Source organism: Heteronotia binoei, chromosome 15 (assembly GCF_032191835.1).
Source record: "Heteronotia binoei isolate CCM8104 ecotype False Entrance Well chromosome 15, APGP_CSIRO_Hbin_v1, whole genome shotgun sequence".
In the NCBI taxonomy this organism is placed as follows: Eukaryota; Metazoa; Chordata; class Lepidosauria; order Squamata; family Gekkonidae; genus Heteronotia; species Heteronotia binoei.
The window spans coordinates 49,437,804-49,457,088 of record NC_083237.1 but is presented as its reverse complement, the minus strand read 5'-3'; the positions used below and the strand labels follow the sequence as shown (position 1 = coordinate 49,457,088).

Genomic DNA, 19,285 nt, shown 5'->3' with positions numbered 1-19,285 from the left:
GTACCGAGTACCCGTGATTCAGAGATCTCCATTTCAGATGCATGCTGGCTGTTGAACCATTTCATATACATTTCTGTTTCAAAGCAAAACATGAAAATGCCTTATGTGGTTAATTCTTTTTTTTTTAAGAAAAACAAACAAACCAACACAGCTCGCATGTGGGTGTAAGAAACAAGCAAAGGAATATGGTTTTCTAGCTGCCCCATAGCCATCTGTTTTCTGAATGTGTCCATTTTCAAAAGTGACAATCCTAGATGACTGAGCTAGACAAAAAGTTTAGTGACAGAATTTTTAGGCCTAACAAGCTAAAAAAAAAAGAAGAATGCGCAAGGGTAATAAAGTAAAGAAACCTCGTTTATATACAATTGTACATAACAGTTTTTTTGTGCAATAAAGTTTGTTTTGGCAGAATTGGAAGACTTCTTTTTCTCCCTGTGTCTTTCTGGAGCAGTGAAACCATGGCTAAGCAGAGTTGGTGCTGGTAGTATTTGGATGGGAGATCTCCCAGGAATACCAGGGGTATGATGCAAAGGCAGGCAGTGGCAAAACCACCTCTGAACATCTCTTGCTTTGGAAACCCCTACGGGCAGTGAAGGAAACAAATACTGTGGTGTACTGGCTAACAATGTTTAATAAAACCATTTGAAAACCTTTTAAATATCTTTTTATACTTCACTAGAAATATCCATTCACATAACAATATCACAGAGGTCCATTCTCACATTCCAATATTGCAAAAAGGGTCCTGCGAGCACCCGGATATAGGCTCATTTCATCAATGGACTTCCTCTCCAAACTGGAGAGCCAGTTCGGTGTAGTGGTTAAGTGAGCAGACTCTTATCTGGGAGAACCGGGTTTGATTCCCCACTCCTCCACTTGCACCTGCTAGCACGGCCTTGGGTCAGCCATAGCTCTGGCAGAGGTTGTCCTTGGAAGGGCAGCTGCTGTGAGAGCCCTCTCCAGCCCCACCCACCTCACAAGGTGTCTGTTGTGGGGCAGGAAGGTAAAGGAGATTGTGAGCTGCTCTGAGACTCTTCGGAGTGGCGGGCGGGATATAAATCCAATATCATCATCATCTCAGGAGTATTTCTTCCAGGGTTACCAGCCTCTTGTAATGACGCGATGTTAATGCTCTTCTGCAACATCTTCTATTTCAAGTTTTCTCATCCACTCAACGACACTTAAGTGCATATATTTATATTAGAAGCTTAAGCCAGTCCAAACTTACTCATTTAACCAAATGCACAAGCCTTCTGGAGTTTGCTGGCCAATAGTTCTCTGCAATATCTTTATTAGAAGCAAGCTGTTCTTTTAGGTGGCCGGTTGCTCTTATACTCTATAATTATTTATTTATTCTTAATTTTGAGCAAGCCATTCTTTTGACAGCAAATTAGCGCAAAGCCACTTAAGTGTATAATTTTAAGCAGGACCAGTCCTATGCCTCTTCTAGAACCGAATGCTAAAACCTCTTAGCGTCTACTAGCAAATCACAGTATTTGTTTTTTTCATTGCCTGTCTCATCAGCTGTGATCCCTTTTTGTGGATTATACTGCCTGGAAACCCCTACAGCAGTCGTTGCAAGTCAGCGGTGACTTGACGGCACTTTCCACCCCCAAAACAATGGCTTCTCAGCTTTTTGACTGCATGTCTCAGAAGCTGAAGCCAGGTTTTCAGGAAGAACGGGCCCACCTTCTTAAAGAACATATACTTTTGCAAGAATTTAAGTTCATATACTCCATGGGAAGGGAAGCAGATGAAAATTTCATTCCCAGTGCTAAGGATCCATGTTTCATGGATATACTTGCCTAATTTGTATATAGACATTTGCAGGGGTGTTGGGGTGGGGTGGGGGTGGAATTCTGTATCTAAAAACGATTGAATCCAGTGATGTGCAAGCAGAAACAAACCGACTCAGGTCTTCATGTGCAAGATCAGCAGACCCCTTGCACTTTCCTCCCTAGACATTATACTACTTAGAAATGGGTGTCACAAGATCTTAGACATGCAGGAATACAGTAAGTTTGACTTAGCCCAAGTAGCAGCCATGGTCTTTTCTTTGTTGCTGCTTTTGCAAGTAGCGCAAGTGGACGTTTCGCTCTGTCCAGCGCTCTTCTCTCACACTTCTTCCAAGCAGCTCAGAGTGGTATACAATGTGTAGTTCTCCTCTTTTGTGTCCAGAGTCGTATACAATACATTTAAAAAAAAAGGTAAAGGTAGTCCCCTGTGCAAGCACCAGTAGTTTCTGACTCTGGGGTGACGTCGTATCACATTTTATCGGCAGACTTTTTACAGGGTGATTTGCCATTCCCTTCCCCAGTCATCTACACTTTCCCGCCAGCAAGCTGGGTACTCCTTTTACTGACCTCAGAAGGATGGAAGGCTGAGTGAACCTTGAACTGGCTACCTGAACCCAGCTTCTGCCGCGATCGAACTCGTGAGCAGAGAGCTCGAACTGCAGTACTGCAGCTTTACCACTCTGCACCTCTTCCAAGCAGCTCACAGTGGTATGCAATACATAACTCTCCCCTTTTGTGTCTTCACCTCTTTTATTTGTGCCCTGTTTTTCTCCTTAATAGGAACCCAAAGCAGTTTTATGACATTTCTTTTTCATCCTGTGAAGTAGGTGAGGCTGAGAGCGCGTGACTGGTCACCCAACTTAAGGTTGCTCAGAAGCATGTGACTGGCCCCAGTCACATTCTTAGCCTCACATCACAGGATAAAATTGAGATTCGAACCTGGTTCTCCCAGATCCTAGCCTGCCATTAACTGCTAAAACCCTGTGCCAGAGTGTTTTTGCCAGATCAGTTTGTAGACCTTGAGATCAGTTTTTAGACCTTGAGGCTTAAATCAGCGGAGACATCTGAGTACGTGTGACCCTTTTCAACAGAAGGTAGAAGTGTGTGACAAGCCTTAAATTGGGATCCCTCAAGCACTTTGAGCCTGCAGACACTAAGAATTGTGAGAGGATGCTGCGAGTGTCACCCCACAATGGCTGCCATGGGAGGCAAAATAGTTATCACTTTGCAAACGTATTGCAGGAGGGGAATAAAAAATGAAAGAAAGCTCTCCCCCCCACCACCCCCGGGGAGGGAGAGAGAAGGGGGAATAAAAAGTAAACCTGAGGGAGATGAATGGAAGCATAAACCTGGATCAGTGTTCCCCTTACACTGTGGAGTCTTGTGAGCAAAGATTCTAGTTTTTGTGAGCTACTGGCATTAAAAGTTGTGAGCGAGTCATTTGACTACTGCATAAACAACTGCATTCTTCCTGAGCTAAGACAAAAATGTGTGAGCTGGAGGCTAAAAAACCTGAGCTAGCTCACGCTAACTCAGCTTAGAAGGAATACTAACCTAGATGCTTATTAGTCCTCTAGTGGCAGCTACTCCTATTGCATCTGTGAAAAACTTTCCTTTGAATGAAGGCAGCCAGTAAGCAGCCCTGCCCTGCCCTTGCCCACTTTCTGGAAAAGCTTGGTGAGCCCCAGGGAGCTCCCAGTAGAGTCCCATGGTGCCGCATTGGGGAACTCTGCCTTAAACAGCTTCCACATAAATGGGGTGAGGCCTCCTCTTGAGTTCTATGAACTCCACATTTCTGCCTTTGTAACATACAAGCATGGAACTGGGTATTGGGAATGCAAGGTTATTCTTCAAGTTTTTATACATATCGAAGCCCCATCAACCCAAGTTAGAGTGAATACACACAATTGGCACAGTGTACACTTGATTTTTCTTTATACTCTGAAACTTCATATGTGTTGAGTGATTCTTAGGTTACATACAACACGTGGTTTGTAAACCCTGCATTTATCCAGGTGCTGGTCCTTGGTTTCATTGGTAAAGTGAAGACATGTTGGGTCTTTCTTACAGACATGTGTGCACATACATGGAAGATGTGTGGAAATTCACTATAATGTGAAAAGGGCTGTGTAAGCACTGTCAGACTCTCCCCTCTGCTTCCTTTATTCATTTTGTCCAGTTCCTTTATGCAAAAAACAGGTACCAGTTGTACTGTCAATATTCATTAATTTGGGCAGGAAAAAGACGACTGCACTATGGGTTGGGTCCAGTGATCTGTGCTTGTACAAGAAGCACATAATGGCTTGCATCCAGCAATGTGCAAGCAGAAACATATGCTGAGCAGTTCTGCTTGTGCAACATCTAGCAATTTACTCTCAATATGAAGGAGGAGGAAGAGGAAGAAGAGTTGGATTTATACCCTGCTCTTCACTCGGCGTCTCAGAGTGGCTTACAATCACCTTCCCTTCCTCTCCACAACAGACACTCTGAGGTAAGTGGGGCTAAGAGAGCGCTGAGAGAACTGACTGGCCCAAGGTCACCCAGCTGGCTGCTTGTGCAGGAGTTGGGAATCAAACCCGGTTCTCCAGATTACAGTCTGCTGCTCTTACCCACTACACTACACTGGGTCTCAAAATGCCCTGTATCTTGAGCATGAATTACACCCTGGGGGGGGGGGGGAGAGGGAATCCCATTCTTTTCACTTTGGCCTTTGTTGCTGTGAAGACACAGCTTGAAAATATATCTTAGGACTTAGTCCTGCAACATCACTGTGCCCAAAAGGACACTCAACTCGGTTCTCCCAGGGTTGCAAAAGTACGGGTTTTAATAGAAGTCTGTGTTTCTTTTTTCCAAAACCAAAAGCGTAAAGTCATATATCAAATGTGCTATCCTACCCAAAACAAGGGGGCTTTTCTTCAGCATAAGAGCCACACAGAATCTTTGCTGCTGATAATGAAAAGAATAAGACAGATGAATCTTACTCAACCATCACGAAAATAGGACAGGGGAGAATCATCTAGTACAGGGGTCTCTGGCATGGTGCCCATGGATGCCACAGTGCCTTTTCTGGTGCCTGCCAGGTGTTTTTAGGAAATGAGTAGGGCCAGATGTGGCTTTTGCCCAGCAAGGCTTTAGACTGACTACCGGAAATTGGATTGGCTGCAGAGATTTTTCTAAATGTTACTTTTGCAACAGCTGCCACCACAGCCCAAAGATCTATACTGTGTTAAGCTGTGGCAATAGTTTTGTGGCTGGCTCCGCCTCCTGTGGCAGCCATTTTGTAACACCCACCATGCCATGTCAGAATTCCAAATGTGCCCACAGGCTCAAACAGGCTGGGGGCCTATGACCAAGTATGTCAACTCCTACCCCATCCTGAAAACAGTTCCTTAACCTGTGAAAGGGCGGGGGAGGCTCTATATTCTTCCAATTGCTTCTTTCAAAGACAGAAAGGTCTTCATTTAAGCTGCTTGGCCAACCCTGCTTGAAGGTAACAATATGGTCGTACAGACGTCTTCTTAACAAGGCCCTTTCCCCTTTAATTTTTACAAGGAGTTAGATACAACTCAGTATTTTGTTGCTGTTTTGTATGGTTAACCAACCAACAGTAGCACCAGCTCCATGAAATGAAGCTCAGGTAATTCTGTCTCCTTCCTGGGTCCTCAGGGCAAAGCTTCTTTAGCTTCTTCTGGCGTGATTTCCTGAGAGTAAAGTTCCGTGAAGAGGGCTGGGAGCCAGTACTGGGCTTCTGTTGGGGCTTGTGTGTCCAGCCAGGCCATGCCTTCTTTCAACAAGTGGTCCTGTTAAACACACACAAAAATATTTTTGGAAGCAGTTCTCTAAGCCATTGTAGAAGTTATTTTCTAACAGTTAGGAAGAGCTCTGTCCAACCAAGGGTTGGTTCGCACATATGCGGTGGGAATGTGAAGAGGTTAAGCCCTTCTGGGGGGAAATTATTGAAATTATCAGAAAAGTCTGTAATGCAACATTAACCATCGGCTTTAACCTGATGTTGTTAAGTACAATAGGAAGTCCGGTACTAAATAGACCCACTCAAAACCTTGCCAAGGCGATGATATTAGCGGGGAAGGCGGTCATTGCTATGGGTTGGAAAGATAAAAGTAAATGGTCAATAGAAATCTGGCACAATTATTTGTTTGATTTCATACAGTCTGACATCGTGGCATCAATCAACAAGGATTCAACGTGGGAAGATAAAGCCAGGGAAATCGAGTCCAGATGGAAGCTCTATTTAGAATGGATCTCGGAACAAAGAAGGAAAGACATTCAGTGGAAGATCAAGACTTTGTGCCCGTGGCTGGGGGGGAAAGATTAAGAGTAGATGGGGAGGGATGGGGGGGGGTGGAAGGGCTTTTTGTAAATGAAACAAACATACGTTGTAATGGTCAATTTTATAAGAGTTAATAAAAATAATAATGTGAAAAAAAAAGGAAGAGGTCTGTCCAGAGTGGCATCTGGTCATTCAAGGGTCTCTCCCCAATTACAAGCAAGAAAAAAAAAATAAGAGCATTTGAAACTAAGATAGGTTTCATATTTAACAAACTATCCCAGGGTAGGGTTGCCAACTCTGGGTTGGGAAATACCTGAAGATTTGGGGGTTGGAGCCTGAAGGGGGCAGGACTTGGGGAGAAGGAAGAAGACGGAGGAGGATTTATACACCACCCTTCACTCGGAGTCTCAGAGCGGCTGACAATCGCCATCCCTTCCTCTCCACACAGCTCTGAGAGCTGTGAGTGGACCAAGGTCAGCTGGCTGCATGTGAAGGAGTGGGGAATGAAACCCAGTTTTTCAGACTAGAATCTGCCACTCATAACCCCTACACCAAACTGGTCGTCCAGGCCCCTGGTCCAGCTCTTGCCTCTGCCACAAACTCACAAGGTAGCCATTGCCAAATCCTCTGTTCTCCAGCCATCTTACAGAGCAGGGGTTCCCAATCTTTTTGAGCCTGTTGGTACCTTTGGAATTTTGACACGGCATGGTGGGCACAGCCACAAAATGACTGTGGCAGGTGGTGGAGTCAGCCAAAAAATGCCTGCAGCAGCTTACCTTCAGTTACACAGTGAAGATTCTTGTGCTGTGATGGCAACTGCTTCCAAAGCAGTGTTTTTAAAAATCTGCACAGGCAATCAAATGTCCAATGGCCAGAAGGCTTGCTGGGTAAGAGCCTCACCTGGTCCTGCCCACTTTCTAAAAACACCTGGCAGTCACCAGGGAAGGTGCCTCGATGCCCAGAGACCCCACGTTGAGGGACCCTGTTATAGGGGCAATAATACTTGTTGCTTACTCCATGACTGTGGTAAGATCTGCAGTGAGCTTCAGACACAAAAAGAGCTATGCACGTGGCAAGCATTAAAACAAAGTTTGAGTCCAGCGTGGCCCCTTTTAAACCAACAAAGTATAATTCTGGGCATATGAGCTTTCATGTGCACTTCCTCCGATACAAAAAATTAAAATTACCAGTCCAGGAACAGTCCTTGAATCTGTTAAACATCTTCATTACGCTGTATGCTAATTTATTGCTCACTCTTTACCTATAAAGTTTGGTGTGAGAGCCAGTTTGATGTAGTGGTTAAGTGTGCGGACTCTTATCTGGGAGAACCGGGTTTGATTCCCCACTCCTCCACTTGCAGCTGCTGGAATGGCTCTCGAAGGAGTTTTCCTTGAAAGGACAGCTGCGGTAAAAGCTCTCTCAGCCCCACCCACCTCACAGGGCGTCTGTTGTGGGGGAGGGGGAAGGTAAAGGAGATTGTGACTGCTCTGAGATTCAGAGTATAGGGCAGGATATAAATCCAATTTCTTCATTTTCTTATATGCATCGACTGGTCATTTCCATTTAACTGAGGAAGTATGCATGCCCATGAAAGCTCATACCCAGAATTAAACTTTGTTGGTTTCAAAGGTGCCACACAGGACTTAAACTTGGCTCTGCTGCTTCAGACCAATGCAGCTGCCCACTCGCATGTTAAGTATTACCGTGCTTCCATAGCTTATATTCTGCATGCAACATGTGCTTTCCCTGCACTTTGGGTTTCATTTCTAGGAATCATCTAAAAGTTTACCTACCAGCACCTGTTTGGCCCGCTGAGCTTCCCATTTCAAACTAGACTGGATTTCGCTGATGGTCACGTACCCCTTTTTCTGGAATGGAGAACAAAGCATCGAAGTTTACATCAGAAGCCATTTGCAAAGACAGCTCTGCTTAAACACAGAAGAGACATTTAATGGGCACCAATCTATAGAGTCGGTGGTAGAGTCCCCGGTTTGCATGCCTGAGGGTTTTTCCATCTAAAGGTGAAGCCTGAGAAAGGCATCCTTGGAACATGGTGATCTTTTCATGCACACCTTGTACAGGTGATTTATTTTTATTTATTTAAGTCAGCGGTGGCCAAACTTGCTTTACGCAAGAGCCACCTAGAATAAACATCTGAGAGTCGCAAGACGTGAACATCAGATGTAGGTAGGGAGGTAGGAAGGAAATTTTAATTTTAAATACATTCTCCAAGCAGGCTTGGCTTGGCGAAGTGATTTAAAGAGAAATGCCTTCTCCAAGCTGACCAGCGTGGTGGTGGGGGCTCCAAGAGCCAAACAATGTGTGTGAAAGAGCCACGTGTGGCTCCTGAGCTGCAGTTTGGCCAGCCCTGATTTAATCCGAATTCAAACTGCTAAAACATTTTAAATTGCATTATGCAGACACATCCCTTGTCAAGGCACAGCTTGCCCAAGAATGATTTAAGGCAGGGGTGGCCAACGGTAGCTCTCCAGATGTTATTTGCCTGCAACTCCCATCAGCCCCAGCCATTGGCCATGCTGCCATGGGGAGGAGCCAGCTGTTTTTCAAACCCAAAGGCAATGTATCCCGCTCCAGCGACATGGAGGGAAGCCAGGATTAGATCTTTGCTTAAGGAAAGATTTTGGGGAGCAGGAGGATATGGGCACCGCAAAAAACAACAGTGGGCACCACAATGTCGATTTCTGACTTAAGACAAGCGGGCCGGGCCAGTTTTGTTTTGGTTGGCCTTCTCCAGACACAGGTACCTCAGCAAGCTGTATCACGACAGTGTGGTCCATGTTCAGTTCAGCAGGCACAGACTGGATCAGGTAGGTTCCGCCAACAGGAAGGATCCCAAAGCCGTTGCCGAGAACTTTGAGCTTCTTAATCGCTCGGATGAGGTCATCTCTGGGGAATAAGAAGAGGAGTCAGGCTAGGTTGACACGAGTACTGCCATTCTCCACTGTGCCCTTGAGCTGTGTTTATGCTGTGATTCTATGAAAGCACAGAAAAGCTTTCATAGAAAGCTTAGAAACATAGAAAATGTTCCAAGCTCATTTTTTTAAAAAAATGAATCAAGTTTCTAGTCCTTATGGATAGAAATTATGAACAGTGCTCCAGTTTCACAGGAGCTGGGCCAATATTTACACAAGTGAAGCATGTTTCGAGGTGTAAAGCCCTATTGCTCCCTTGGACTTTGCCACAAGAAACCTGAAAACCTAATTTTGCAAACAGAGCTTACTGGCTTGCAGGGCTTTTTTTTTGTAGCAGGAACTCCTTTGCATATTAGGCCACACATCCCTGACGTAGTCACTCCTCCAAGAGCTTACAGGGCTCTTCCCACAGGGCCTACTGTAAACTCTTGGAGGACTGGCTACATCAGAGGTGTGTGTGGCCTAATATGCACAGGAGTTCCTGTTACAAAAAAACCCCCCTAGCTTGTATCCTACCCCTCCATTCAGCCAAGTCGGAAGCCCAACTCTGGCTCAAGGAGTCTCTCTCTGACAGAACTGATTGCAATGGAGGAAGATTGCTCAGGGCCCAGGAAGGCTCAGAACCGGGCTAAACAAATGGTTGCGTTCAAGCCAGGTAGCTGCCCAGACAGGTTTCCTTTATTTGGCCTTCTGTCTACTTAGTCCCAGCATGCAGAGTTGTAAACGTGACACTTACTGGCTGACGTCTTGAGCGAACTTTCCTCGGCCTTTCAGCACTTGCTGTTGGAGCTCCTCCAGGGTTATTAATCCTAGTGGGAATGAATAGGCAGGGAGCAGGTTCATGCCCTCGGCTCTGTTGTGTGCATCTACCACACCGTTGCAGAATGAGCAGCAGAGTAGAAAGGGGTATAAAACAGAACAGAGCACACCCTGCTGGGCTTACAGAGAAGGAATACACAACGCTGTGTTGTGCAGACTGGAAGTCCCTAACCTTTTTGAGTCTATGGACACTGGTAGAATTCTGAGGCAGGGTGGCAGGTACAACCACAAAATGGCCACCATGGGAGGTGGAGTCACAGAGGAAGCCCAAGTAGAGGCTACAACAGGAACAATTTTTTAAAAAAATACACTGGGGAAAAAAGGAGAGGCACGATAGTAAAATCAGTGCTGTAACCCAAAGTTATTTTAATCTGCACAGTCAATCAGATCTCCGACAGCCAATCAGAAGCTCTGCTATGGTTGCCAGGTCTGTGTTGGAAAATACCTGGAGACTTTGGGGGTGGAGCCGGGAGAGGGCGGGGTTTGGGGAGGGGCCTCAGCATGGCCCGATGTCATAGAGCCCACCTTTCAAAGCAGCCATTTTCTCCAGGGGAGCTGATCTCTGCCAGCTGGAGAGCAGTTGTCAAAGTGGGAGATCTCCAGGCCCCACCTGGAAGCTGGCAACCCTAAGCTCTGCTAGGCAAAAGCCCCACCTGGCCCCTCTTAGGGCAGGAGTCTGGGAAGGTGTCTGAGAGGACCAGGGCATCCACAAGCACCACACTGGAGATGTCCGTGGCTTTTTTTATAGCAGGAACTCCTTTGCATATTAGTCCACACACCCCTGATGTAGCCAATCCTCCTGGAGCTTACAGTAGGCCCTGTGCTAAGAGCCTTGTAAGCTCTTGGAGGATTGGCTAAATCAGGGGGTGTGGCCTAATATGCAAAGGAGATCCTGCTACAAAAAAAGCCCTGGGGATGCCTGAAGTGGACCATGGCTCTACTAGGATTAGGGCTGACTGCTCTGATTGGTAGCAGCTCTCCTGGATCTCAGGCAGACAAGGATCTTTCACATCACCGCCTACCTGATCCTTGTAATTGAAGGCAATGGGGATGGAACCTGCAACCTTCTGCATGCAAAGCAGGTGCTTTTCCACTGAGCCATGGCCCTTCCACCCTCGTAGGACACAGGTCTCAGGTTAATCACCCACGACCAGCAGCTGTTCTACAAGGAAGTGCCTGTTCCAAGGGGTGGCTGAAATAGCAGGGGCTTTTCAAAAGCCTCATCACCTGGGCAACAGCATCCAAACAATGTGTTCAGCGAGCAAGACCACAAGCAGCCATGTTGCTGATCGAGCTCTCGCAAGACAATGACTATCTGCAGAAGATGGAAACAAGACAGAGCATTTGCAGTTTGCCACTTTCTCTTTAAAAGGGGTTAGGCAGTGGCCGACGAGGAGGGAGATGGCTACTCTATAAAGGCTGCGACAAATTGGGGAGGATGAAGGCTCGCACAGACCTTCTCCTTCTCTATTACAGGCCAACTTGAGGGTACAGGATAGCAGGAAGGGTGGGACCCTGGACATGTCTGTCTTGGCAACAAGAGAACTCGAGGACTGCTTTCTAATGAACTGTATTATGACAGAGCGCTTTACTGGCAGTGGAAAGTGGTGTCAAGAAGCAGTTGATATACGGTGACCCCATAGGTTTTCGAGGCAAGAGATGTTCAGAGGTGGTTTGCCATTGCCTGCCTCTGCACAGCAACCCTGCACTTCCTTGAGGGTCTCCCATCCAAATATTGACCAGGGCCAACCCTGCTTAGCTTCTGAGATCTGATGAGACTGGGCTAGCCCGGGCCATCCAGATCAGGACTTCTCCTTAATACCTGTTCAGTTAGGTTTTATTTACTGTTTGCTACCTTAAAAAGTTCTATGTGGAAAGGTGCTGTTTGACATGTAATAGGAAATGATCATAATGTTTCAGGTAGGGCACTTTAGTGCAGCCTGAAAGCTTGCAAACGATGCACCTATAGAGTGGAGAAGAGGCAAGAAGGAGAGTTATAACAAGCAAAACAGAAACACCGGGCACGCATGAGCAGCCGCCAACCTTACCTCCGTTCCTGTGCTTCAGAGCGAGACAGACTTCTATAATCTGGACCCCTAGCTCATAGTAAAAATCCCCAACACCTAACATTTCAGACCAGAATCCTTTACCGGCTGCAGAAAGAGGACAAAAGGAAGATGTGAGTAGGACTGCAGATGTTCATACTCTTTCAGAGAAGCAATTTCACAATGGTTGATTTTTTTAAAACTAACATGCAGGGTAGGTTAGGTTCAAAGAGAGAGCGACAGGTCAAGGATCAAATAGTAGGTTTCATGGCAGAATGAAACTTATCTCCCTATGGCAGAATAAAACCCCTGATCTTCCTATCCGAGGCCAATGCACTACCCACAACTCTGTGCCAGAGTAAAATCAGTTTTTTGGGAAAGCAACGCTATTCCTGTTTTTACTGGAAAACAGAGGATCTGAGAAGAAGCCCCTCACCAAGAAGTTAGATAGGCAGCAAAGATACAAACAGCCGGGGCTTTTTTTGTAGCAGAAACTCTTTTGTATATTAGGCCACACACCCCTGATGTGGCCAATCTTTCAAGAGCTTACAGGGCTCTTTGTGTTGGGCCTACTGTAAGCTCCAGGAGGATTGGCTACATCAAGGGTGTGTGGCCTAATATGCAAAGGAGCTCCTGCTACAAAAAAAAGCCCTACAAACAGCACCCTAAGAAGAACACCTAAACTGGGAGAGAACTGCGTTACCTTACACCGCTGAGGAGCTACGAACATTATAGGATCACAGCAAAAAAGAAGAACCCGCCACACTAAAGTTGTATAGCACCGCAAAATGTTTTAAATTGTATTTTATTGGTTTTAAACTGTATTATAGAACTGATTGTTAGCCGCCCTGAGTCCACTTGCAGAGAGGGCGGGGCAGAAATTGAACATAATAAATAGTTACACCCTTAAGTCCAGTGACACCAGTGTTTGGCAGACTTTCAATGCTTAGGATGGTACTGAAAGTCCACTGAAACTCATCCCCAGTCCACCCTGGGCCTCTCTCGTTTCTTACAGGCGAGTGGATCCACGCCGATTGTTGCACACATGTCCTGGAACTGGACTCTGAACTGCGGGTTTTTACGGATCTCTTGTTTGTGTTTGCTGGCAAACTCTTCGAGGTTAGTTTTAAATGTGTCCAGCTGCTTGGACATCTGTAGACAAGGACACGGAAGAGAAAGGGAAAACACTGAACCGGCTGAAATACCATTCACCCCATTGACACATTTGGAAGTTATCAGAGGCTTATGTTTTATAGAGGACACCTATTGGAAGCCATTAATTGGACCCATTTCTATCCTGGTTTGCAGTCAGACAGGTTCCCAAAGCATTTTCCCATTCCATCAATGTGTTTTTAAGAAGAAGAGATTGGATTTATACCCCACCCTTCACTACTCAAAGGAGTCTCACAGTAGCTTACAATCTCCTTTCCCTTCCCCACCCTGCAACAGACACCATGTGAGGAAGGTGGGGCTTAGAGAGCTCTGACAGAAACTGCTCTTGAGAGAACAGCTCTGAAAAAGTTATGACTGATCCAAAGTCACTCCAGCAGTTGCATGTGGAGGAGTGAGGAATCAAACCTGGTTCTCCCAGGTTCATTAACTTTTCCGAGGTCTCCCCTGAGAGAAGTCATCTGGGCTGCCCAAATGCACTTAACCACAACACCACACTGGCTCTCACCGAACTTACCCTGTCTTTCCTGCAAGGAGCTCGGGATGCCATACACAGCACTCTCTCTGTCATTTTATCCCCACAACAATCCTGTGAGGTAGGCTAGGCTGAACAGAGATGACCAGGCCAAGGACACCTACTGAGTTTTGTGGCAGAATAGGGATTTGAATCCAGGTCCACGTATGCTAGTCTATCCACAACCACACACTGACTCTCCACACCAGGGGTCGCCAAACTGCGGTTCAGGAGCCACATGTGGCTCTTTCACATGCATTGTGTGGCTCTTGAAGCCCCCACCACCCAGTTAGCTGACTTGAAAAAAGCATTTGTCTCTTTAAATAACTTCTCCAAGCCAAGCCAGCCAGTGGCTTGGAGAATGCATTTGAAGTTAAAGTTGTTTTCTTTCCACCTCTCCTTCCCTACCCCATCTATTTGCCTCCCTCCCTCCCTCCCTCTTCCTGTCTTGCGGCTCTCAAACATCTGTCGTTCATGTCTTGTGGCTCTCAAACATTATTCTATTTGGCTCTTACATTAAGCAAGTTTGACCACCCATGTTAGAGGCTGCAGAAATTGCTGAAGCCCCTTTCATAGGGCTAAAACACTCCGCCACAGAAATGCAACTGTGCATCTGAGTTGCTAGTTTGACCTATAGAGTGTGGTGCATCAGTGTGGAGCAGGGGTGGCCAAACTTGCTTAACATAAGAGCTACATAGAATAAATGTCTGATATTTGAGAGCTGAAAGACATGAACATCAGATGTTTGAAAGCCACAAGATTAGGCAGGCAGACAGGCAAATAGATGGGGGAGGGAGAGAGAGGTGGAAATAAAGCAACTTTAAATACATTCTCCAAGCTGCTGGCTAGTTTGGCAAAGTGATTTAAAGAGAGAAATGTCTTCTCCAAGCTGGCCAATGGAGCAGACTTCAAGAGCCGCACAATCTGTGTAAAAGAGCCACATGTTGCTCCCAATATGAAGCTTGACCATTCCTGTCATAGCGCATGTCCTTCAGCTTCACCAATGCAATCAGAAGAAAGGGGAAACTGCCTTCAAACCACCCAAAACAGAAATTACAAAAGAATCCAAGCAATTAACTGAAAAGAAAAAAACTAATTGGTTGCACACCGGTAACTTATCTCACAACAGTAGAAAAGAGCAAGATTCCAGTAGCAATATGTTGTTGAATGCTTTCACAGCCGGAGTTCATTAGTTGTGCAGATTTTCTGGGCTGTATGGCCATGGTCCTGACGTTTTGCCAGAAACTGTGACTGGCATCCTCAGAGGTATGTAGCACTTAAAAGACTCAGCGTCCAGTAGCACCTTAAAGACTAACAAAATTTGTTGCTGGGTATGAACTTTCATGAATCACTGCTCACTTATTTAGATACCCGAGGAAGTGAGAAGTGACTCACAAAACCTCATACCCAGCCATAAATTCTGTTAGTCTTTAAGATGCTACTGGACTCTTGCTCTTTTCTACCACTACAGACTAACACAGCTACCCATGTTGATGTATCCCATGACAGTAAGCATAATTACAGATTACAACCGCACCAAAACATCTTGTTCAAAAAGTGTTTGTTAAAGATAAAACATCTAGACATAAAAGACACAAAAGCATTTCAACCTTTTATTAAAAAATTGTAATTTACCACCCAATGGCAGTGTTCCCTCTAAGCTGAGCTAGCATGAGTTAGCGCACAGATTTTTAACCTCCAGCTCACATCTTTTTGTCTTAGCTCAGGAAAAATGGTCCCAGAGCACACTAATTTATGCAGTAGCTCACAACTTTAATGCCAGTAGCTCACAAAATAGAATTTTTGCTCACAAGACTCTGCAGCTTAGAGGGAACACTAACCATTGGCTATTTTCTTATATATTCCACTGACTGTCTATCATGTGGGTGAACTCTTCTCCAACTTGCTTTTCATTTTCTGCCCTTAACCCTCACAATGCCCTGTGCCAGTGGGTTCCACAGGGTAAATAAGCACTGGGCACATAAGCCTAGGTTACATGCAAGCAACAACACTCCCCCCGCTTCCAAAAGTATTGATCTACCCAACACTCCCTCTGGCTCCAAAAAGCATTGATCCACCTCACCTGAGCTAACTGGTCTTCTGCCAAAACGGTCCCCCGTTCCTTGTATTTGGCCTACAAAAGGGAAAAAACAACAAAAGAAAGTTGCTGGAATTTATTTTTTTTTTAACAATAACTACACAATGATGCCAAGAACTCATTTTTCTTCTGCATGTCTCTGTCTGGGTTCCAAGGTCATTGACACAGAAGTCCCAGGGGGTGCCTTGTTCTCACAAAAATCTTTCTAGCAGGAACCCAGGCTGTGGCCTTCTTAGTTGTAGCACAAAATTTGTGGTCCTCTCCTGGAAGCTCAGCAAGCAAGCTGCATGCTTCCAGAACACCTTCATTCAATCAGGGCTACGGCACCTCCCCTCCCAGACAACTGTGCTTTTCTGTTGTGTTCTCGAGACACTGTGCAATAAAGTTTCACAACTGGGTTCTTTGGGAGGGGTCTGTTTTCCTTCAGGTTTTGTTTTGGGATTATGCCATGTGGGCTTATAACGATTTTATTGCATATTGCTTGGGGCACACTGTAGAACGGGTATAGTGTATCTCAATAAAGAATAAATGAACTATTGTACAGGCAGGCTATCCGGCATTTTCCTTTTGCAAGGCAACACAGCTCATTTAAGATACAAGTCTTGAGAAGAAAGAAAGGAGTCACACAGGGCCTCTCCCGATTGTTTATTGCTTCTCCTGGAGAGTCACAGCCAGTCTAACTAGAATCTGTTCACATTTGAGTGGCAGCACTCAAATTTACATATTTACAAAGGAATTTACAGAGATTAAGAAAGCAACTTAGAGATGGGAGATCCAGACAGTCCTGAGACAAAATCTTCCCTCTCCTCATATTATTATTAATGAAATCCCAAGGAGATCGCTTTCTCCAAAGTAGGGCCTCATTTATGGTAACTGAAAATCTTTCTTTCCATTCATCTTTCAGTCCAGCTGGCTTGTGGTACTGAACATGCATCTTATATCCAGTTCGAGCGCAGCTCAAGCTAGCTTGATCTTGTCAGATATCAGAAGCCAAGCAGGGTCAGCCCTGACTGGTATTTGGATGGGAATACCAGGGGGATGACGCAGAGGAAGGCAATGGAAACCACCTCTGAACGTCTCTTGTCTTCAGAACCCTATATGAACGTATGAAGTTGCCTTATACTGAATCGAACCCTCAGCCCATTAAAGTCAGTATTGTCTACTCAGACTGGCAGCGACTCTCCAGGGTCTCAAGCTGAGGTTTTTCACACCTACTTGCCTGGACCCTTTTTAGTTGGGAGATGCCGGGGATTGAACCTGGGACCTTCTGCTTACCAAGCAGATGCTCTACCACTGAGCCACCATCCCTCCCAAGACCCTATGGGGTCTCTATAAGAGCTGTGGCTTGATGGCACTTTCCACCACCAACTGAGTACTGAGCAGAGATTTTTGGAGGGGCTGAGGATTGGGGCCTTCTGCATGCCACACAGGTGTTCTACCATTCACCTATGGCCTCTCCCTACTGTGGGTCTACTCCTCCTTTTGGTTGCTTTTGGACCTGAGGGTCAGCCATTTGTTCCCTATGAGAAACTGATCATCGGTGATATTGGGATTTTAATTGCATCAACTGTTCCTAAGGTCCTCTAGGGCTACTGATTATGGGGTCTCCATAAACATCACCTGCGAGTATTGTCAAAGATATATGTTGTCATTAAAAGGAAGAATCTCTGGCTGTTTGCAAAACGCCTCCCCCTGCCCCCAGTCTAGTAGCGTCCCAAACCCAGTCTGCCAATAAGGGCAGAAGGAAACGCCACGATATAACTTAGTAGCCAGTTCCAGGTTGGGAAATACCAGGAGATTTGTCGAGTGGAAACTAGGGATGACGGGGTTTGGGGAGGGGAGGAACTTCAGCCGGTGCAATACCACAGAGCTCACCCTCCAAAGCAGCCATTTCCTTCAGGTGAACTGATCTTGGTTGCCTGGAGCGCAACTGGAATAGCAGGTGCTACCTGAAAGCTGGCAACCCTGAATTACAACTTGCATTTAAAACATCGGAAAGCCGATTCCTCGCCTCCTGCAAGCGCAGGGCGAGAGGACAGGCAGGAAGCTCAGCTCAGCCTCGGTGAGGGCAAGCTTACCTCCGCCAGCTTCTTTTTGGCAATGGCCCCAGCTCCAACCCCCCGTCGATGCATCATTGCAGGAGGAGCCGATGGTCGGACCCGCTTTCTAGGGGGAACCAGGAAACCCAGCAAGGTGGAAAGGCGAAGCTGTTGTTTTTACAAAGCTTCTCTCCCCTCCCCATTTTCGTCACAAGCCTGCGACAGACAGGAAGTGAGTTTGGGCGGGCTGGCTTTCCATTCCTCCTGGGGGTTCGATAGTTGCTTTGATGTTTTCCACCCCTTCCAGGTTATTGTTCGCCAGATCTGGGTAGGGGCGAGGCAAAACCGGAGTCTTTATGCCCTATTGACAGCAGATTAAAAATGCCAAACAAAAATCTGTTAAGGTGCCTCAAGACTTAAAACAAGAAAAAAACAGGGCTGCCTCTCGGGAATATACAGAGATCTCTGGGGATCCACTCGAAAACTGTCTTAACAATAATAGAATCTTGTGCATGTTCCGGAGGATCTTGCAAGCCTGCCTTGCTGTTTAGTAGCGACGATCTTTTCCGTGCAAAGGAATAAAGTGTACAGTTTTCAAATTCTGCACGCTGGGGATTCGTTTTTGAGACTGCAGTAGCGTTCGGCTAGTCCCGTGTATAGAGTTTTAGCTTTGGAGTGCAAATGAGCGAGCGCTTTGTAGTCTACAGGATAGGGTTACCATATTTTGAAAACCAAAGAAGAGGGCATGTTTCCCGATTGACTAATTCAAAGAAGTGATCGCTATGACAAATCTCATTCCAAATACCCCTACTATTAAAGCTGATAATTGCTACTTACTAGGAACATTCCTAACCTTCCAACCCAAAAGGGGACATTTTCGTCAGGTTTTTTTTAAGAGTCCAAAAGAGGATTGATGCCAAAGAGAGGGAGAGAGAGGACGTGTCCTATGAAGATATCTGGTAACCCTACTAAAGGAGAAATTTGTGGAGTAGTCATCAAATACATTCTGTTTAGAGGAAGAGCCAGCATGGTGCAGTGGTTAAGATGGACTCTAATCTGGAGAACTGGGTTCCATTTTGCAGTCCACATGAAGTCAGCTGGGAGACCTTGGATCAGTCACAGCTCTTTTAGCCAAAAATAAGCCCCAAAAACAAGTCTAGCTCACCATCTAGTGGTGCATAATACTAAAAGAGCTAGAACTTCAGGCTGCCAGGCAATCTTAGGATTTCCTGGGAGTCCTGGCTATACTACACACACAATGCCAGGTGTTCCTTTCCTCAGGAAATGGGCTTAATGTGCTGTAATATTGCCCTCTAGTGGAACATTCCTTAAGCAAAATTCTCAGAACAGCCTCCCATATGGAAGTGAGAAGCCATAGGTTGCCCTAAAACGTGCAGTTCTGACAGCATCATAGTGGAGTTCCCGAATGCTGCATTAATTCTGTCAGACAGACCCATCCTCTTCTTTATGAAGAAAGAACACTGACTTCATTGCAAGCTCTTGCTTAGATGCCACCACTAACTGTAGTAGTAGTGAGGACCAATCCCTTGACAACACTGAACAGGTTCAAGTGGGCAGCC

At 45.8% G+C, this 19,285-nt stretch overlaps 1 protein-coding gene across 1 annotated transcript; it reads right to left on the bottom strand.

Annotated features, from left to right (window-relative positions):
* Positions 1 to 5,311: 5,311 nt before the first annotated feature.
* SNF8 (SNF8 subunit of ESCRT-II) lies at positions 5,312 to 17,939 on the bottom strand. The gene is made up of 8 exons (XM_060254570.1): positions 17,745 to 17,939; positions 15,652 to 15,702; positions 12,898 to 13,036; positions 11,888 to 11,992; positions 9,757 to 9,829; positions 8,853 to 8,994; positions 7,881 to 7,955; positions 5,312 to 5,596 (listed from the first exon to the last, which is right to left on the bottom strand). The coding sequence occupies exons 1-8, from the start codon at positions 17,799 to 17,801 to the stop codon at positions 5,459 to 5,461; spliced, it is 780 nt and encodes a 259-aa protein (XP_060110553.1). The 5' UTR covers positions 17,802 to 17,939; the 3' UTR covers positions 5,312 to 5,458.
* Between the last annotated feature and the right edge of the window lie 1,346 nt (positions 17,940 to 19,285).